We start from the raw sequence: 3,054 nt of genomic DNA on the forward strand, positions 1-3,054 counted from the left end.
TGTCTTTGTTCAAGTCTATGAGTAGTTGTTTTAAGTCTTTTGCTGGTCCTTCATTAGGTGTATATACATTTAGTATTGTGAGTTATTCCTGATGTACAGATCCCTTGATCAATAAGAAATGATTTTCAGTGTCTCTTGTGACCTTCTTCAGTCTGAGATCAATGTGGTCTAATACCAGAATGGCCATCCCAGCTTTTTGTTTGTTTGTTTACAAAGGTATTTTACTTTAATAAAAATACCAGCTATTTTTCGAGCATACAAAGCTTCTCGTCATTTGGAATTAAAACTCTTGGTTTGGAGCTTGTCCTCGGACACATTATTGATAATTAAGTCTCTCTCCTCTTCCTGCTCTGCTGGGGTTCATCTACCCATGTTGATATTTCAATGGCCAGATCCCCACACTGCCGTTCAGTCATCTTTCCTCTCTCAGCCAGCTGCTTCTGGGCGGGCCCCAGGCTTTGCTGCTTGGCGTCCAGCCTTCTCTGCTGGTAGATCTTGACACCCGTGAAGGCCAGACAGAGGATGAGGGCCTTGGCCACTAGGATGTACAGCAGCAGGGATACATGCTTCAGGACCTTCCAGTTCATGTTGGACCTGGGAAGGCACTTCTGCTAGGGCAGGGCCCCTCAGCACAGCCCCCAAGAAAGAAGTGGGCAGGGCCCTCAGCTCCAAGAGTTGGAGGCCTGGAGCTCCAGATGAAGAATCTATGTATGCTGGCAGGTCCCTCAGGGGGAGTCGGGACCATACCCACTCCAGGTCATGCAGGTTCCTTCCTGTGCCTCTTGGCACCTAAACCACAACTCCCACAAGGCCTCGGGGGAAACTACCCATCCCAGCTTTTTTGAGGGAGTTGTTTGAATTTAGAATTGTTTTGAAGACTTTGACTTTGAGTCTGTGTTTGCCCTGACTGTTCAGATATGTTTCTTGCAGGTAGCAGAATGTTGGGTTCAATTTTCTGATCCATCCTGCCACTCTGTGTCTTTTAATTGGTGCATTAAGTCCACTGAAGTTGAGAGAGATTATTTTTATGAGGTTTTCTCCCATATTTATGCTGAAGTTTGGTGTATCTGAGGTGCTTGTCTTGCCTTAAAGTAGCCTGTTTAGTTGTTCTTATAACCATGGTTTTGAGTCTATGAAGTTCCTGAGTTGTTTGTCTGTGAAACTCTGTGTTGTTTCTTCTAATATGTTGGGTAAAGTATTTTTGGTGAGACTCTTATTTCATTGAGTTTTTTCACTATATCCCACCACTGTCTTCGGGCCCTGAGGATTTCATCAGATAAGTCAGCTGTAAATTTTAAGAATGTTCATTTATAGGCAATTTCTTTCTTTGATCTTGCTGCTTTCAAAATTTTATTTCTGTCTATGGTTTTCATCATTCTGATAAAGATGTGACTTGAGGTATTTTTATTTGGATTTCTTTTAGCTGGTACCCTTTGGGCTTCCTGAATCTGGTCACATGTGCTGTCCAGACCTGGCAATGTCCTAGCAATGATGTCTTTGACAGTTTCTTTCTGTCCCTCTGGAGCTCCAATGATTCTTATGTTATTACTCTTGGCTTCATTGCTATTTTCTCTTGACATCCGTTGGCTCATTTTGACCTCTTTTCCATTTTCTGCTTTTGTCTGGAGATTCTCTGCACCTCATCTTGGAGCTCACTGATTCTTTCCTGATCAGAATAATGCCTCAGAAAATCAAGTGCCTTGGAATCAGCTTAACCAGAGAGGTGAAGGACATATACAAAAAATTACAAAACACTACTTCAATAAATAAGAGAGGAAATGGAAATACACTAGAGATAGAGATGTATCCCCTGATCATGGACAGGGAGGATTAACACTATGAAAATTGCAATATTCCCCAAAGTACTATACAGATTTAATGTGGTCCCTAAACACGGATACCCATGACATTCTTCAAAGAAATAGATAAATCACTCCTGAAATTAATGTAACAATAAACCCCCACATATAGCTAAAGCAATCCTTGGGGAAAAGAAGATGGGTGGCATCACTTTCCCCAACTTCAAACTGTACTACAAAGCAGTAGAAATTTAAGAAGTATGGTATTGGACTAGAAACAGACCCACAGACCAATGGAACAGAGTTGAATATTCTGTCACAGACTCTTAAATATATGATCACTTAATCTTTGATAAAGGAGCAAGAAATGTGAAGTGGAACAAGAAAAGCCTCTTCAACAAGTGGTGCTGGGTAAACTGGACAGCTACCTACCAAAGAGTGAACACTGACCTCTGTCTAACACCAGGCATAAAATTCAGATTAAAGTGGATTAAAGATCTCAATATCAGACCTGAATTCATAAGATATATGGAGGAAAATGTAGGCAGAACCCTCCATGACACCCTCCATGACATTTGAAGTTAAAAGCATGAAACATCACTGACCAAGCAAGTGGAAACAAACATAAACAAATGAAACTACATTAAACTAGAAGCTTTAGAAGCTTCTGCACATCAAAAGAAACAGTAACCAAAATACAGAGAGAGTCTACAGAATGGGAAAGAATATTTACCCAAAACCCATCTGATAAGGGGTTAATATCCAGGACATACAAGACACAGGCAGAATTGTACAAGAAAAAAAACCTCTAACCCTATCAATAAAATGGGGAGAAGAAATGAACAGAAACTTCCTCAAAAGAGAAATACAAATGGCCAAAATGCACATGAAAAAATGTTCTACATTGTTAATCATCAGGGAGATGCACATCAAAGCAGCAATGAGATATCATCTCGCACTACAGAGACTGGCACACATCAAAAGAATAAAAACAATCAGTGCTGGCACAGATGTGGAGAGAGAGAGGGAATCTAATTGTTGGTGGGAATGCCAACTGGTCCAGTCTTTTTTGGAAAACAATATGGGAATTCCTTAAAAAACTAGAAATTGAGCTTCCATATGACCCAGCTATACCACTGGGTGGGAATATATCCTGAGGGTGCAAAAAAGCACAGTAAAAATGACATTTGCACCTGTATGTTCATTGTAGCACTGTTCACAATAGCCAGAATCTGGAAAAAACCTGAGTGCCCCA

The 3,054-nt window shown here is 40.7% G+C and overlaps 1 protein-coding gene across 1 annotated transcript; it reads right to left on the reverse strand.

Annotated features, from left to right (window-relative positions):
* Positions 1 to 326: 326 nt before the first annotated feature.
* Positions 327 to 587, reverse strand: LOC129403499 (small integral membrane protein 11-like). The gene has a single exon (XM_055132161.1). The coding sequence runs from the start codon at positions 585 to 587 to the stop codon at positions 327 to 329; it is 261 nt and encodes an 86-aa protein (XP_054988136.1).
* Between the last annotated feature and the right edge of the window lie 2,467 nt (positions 588 to 3,054).

This window comes from Sorex araneus, chromosome 3, assembly GCF_027595985.1.
Source record: "Sorex araneus isolate mSorAra2 chromosome 3, mSorAra2.pri, whole genome shotgun sequence".
NCBI lineage: Eukaryota > Metazoa > Chordata > Mammalia > Eulipotyphla > Soricidae > Sorex > Sorex araneus.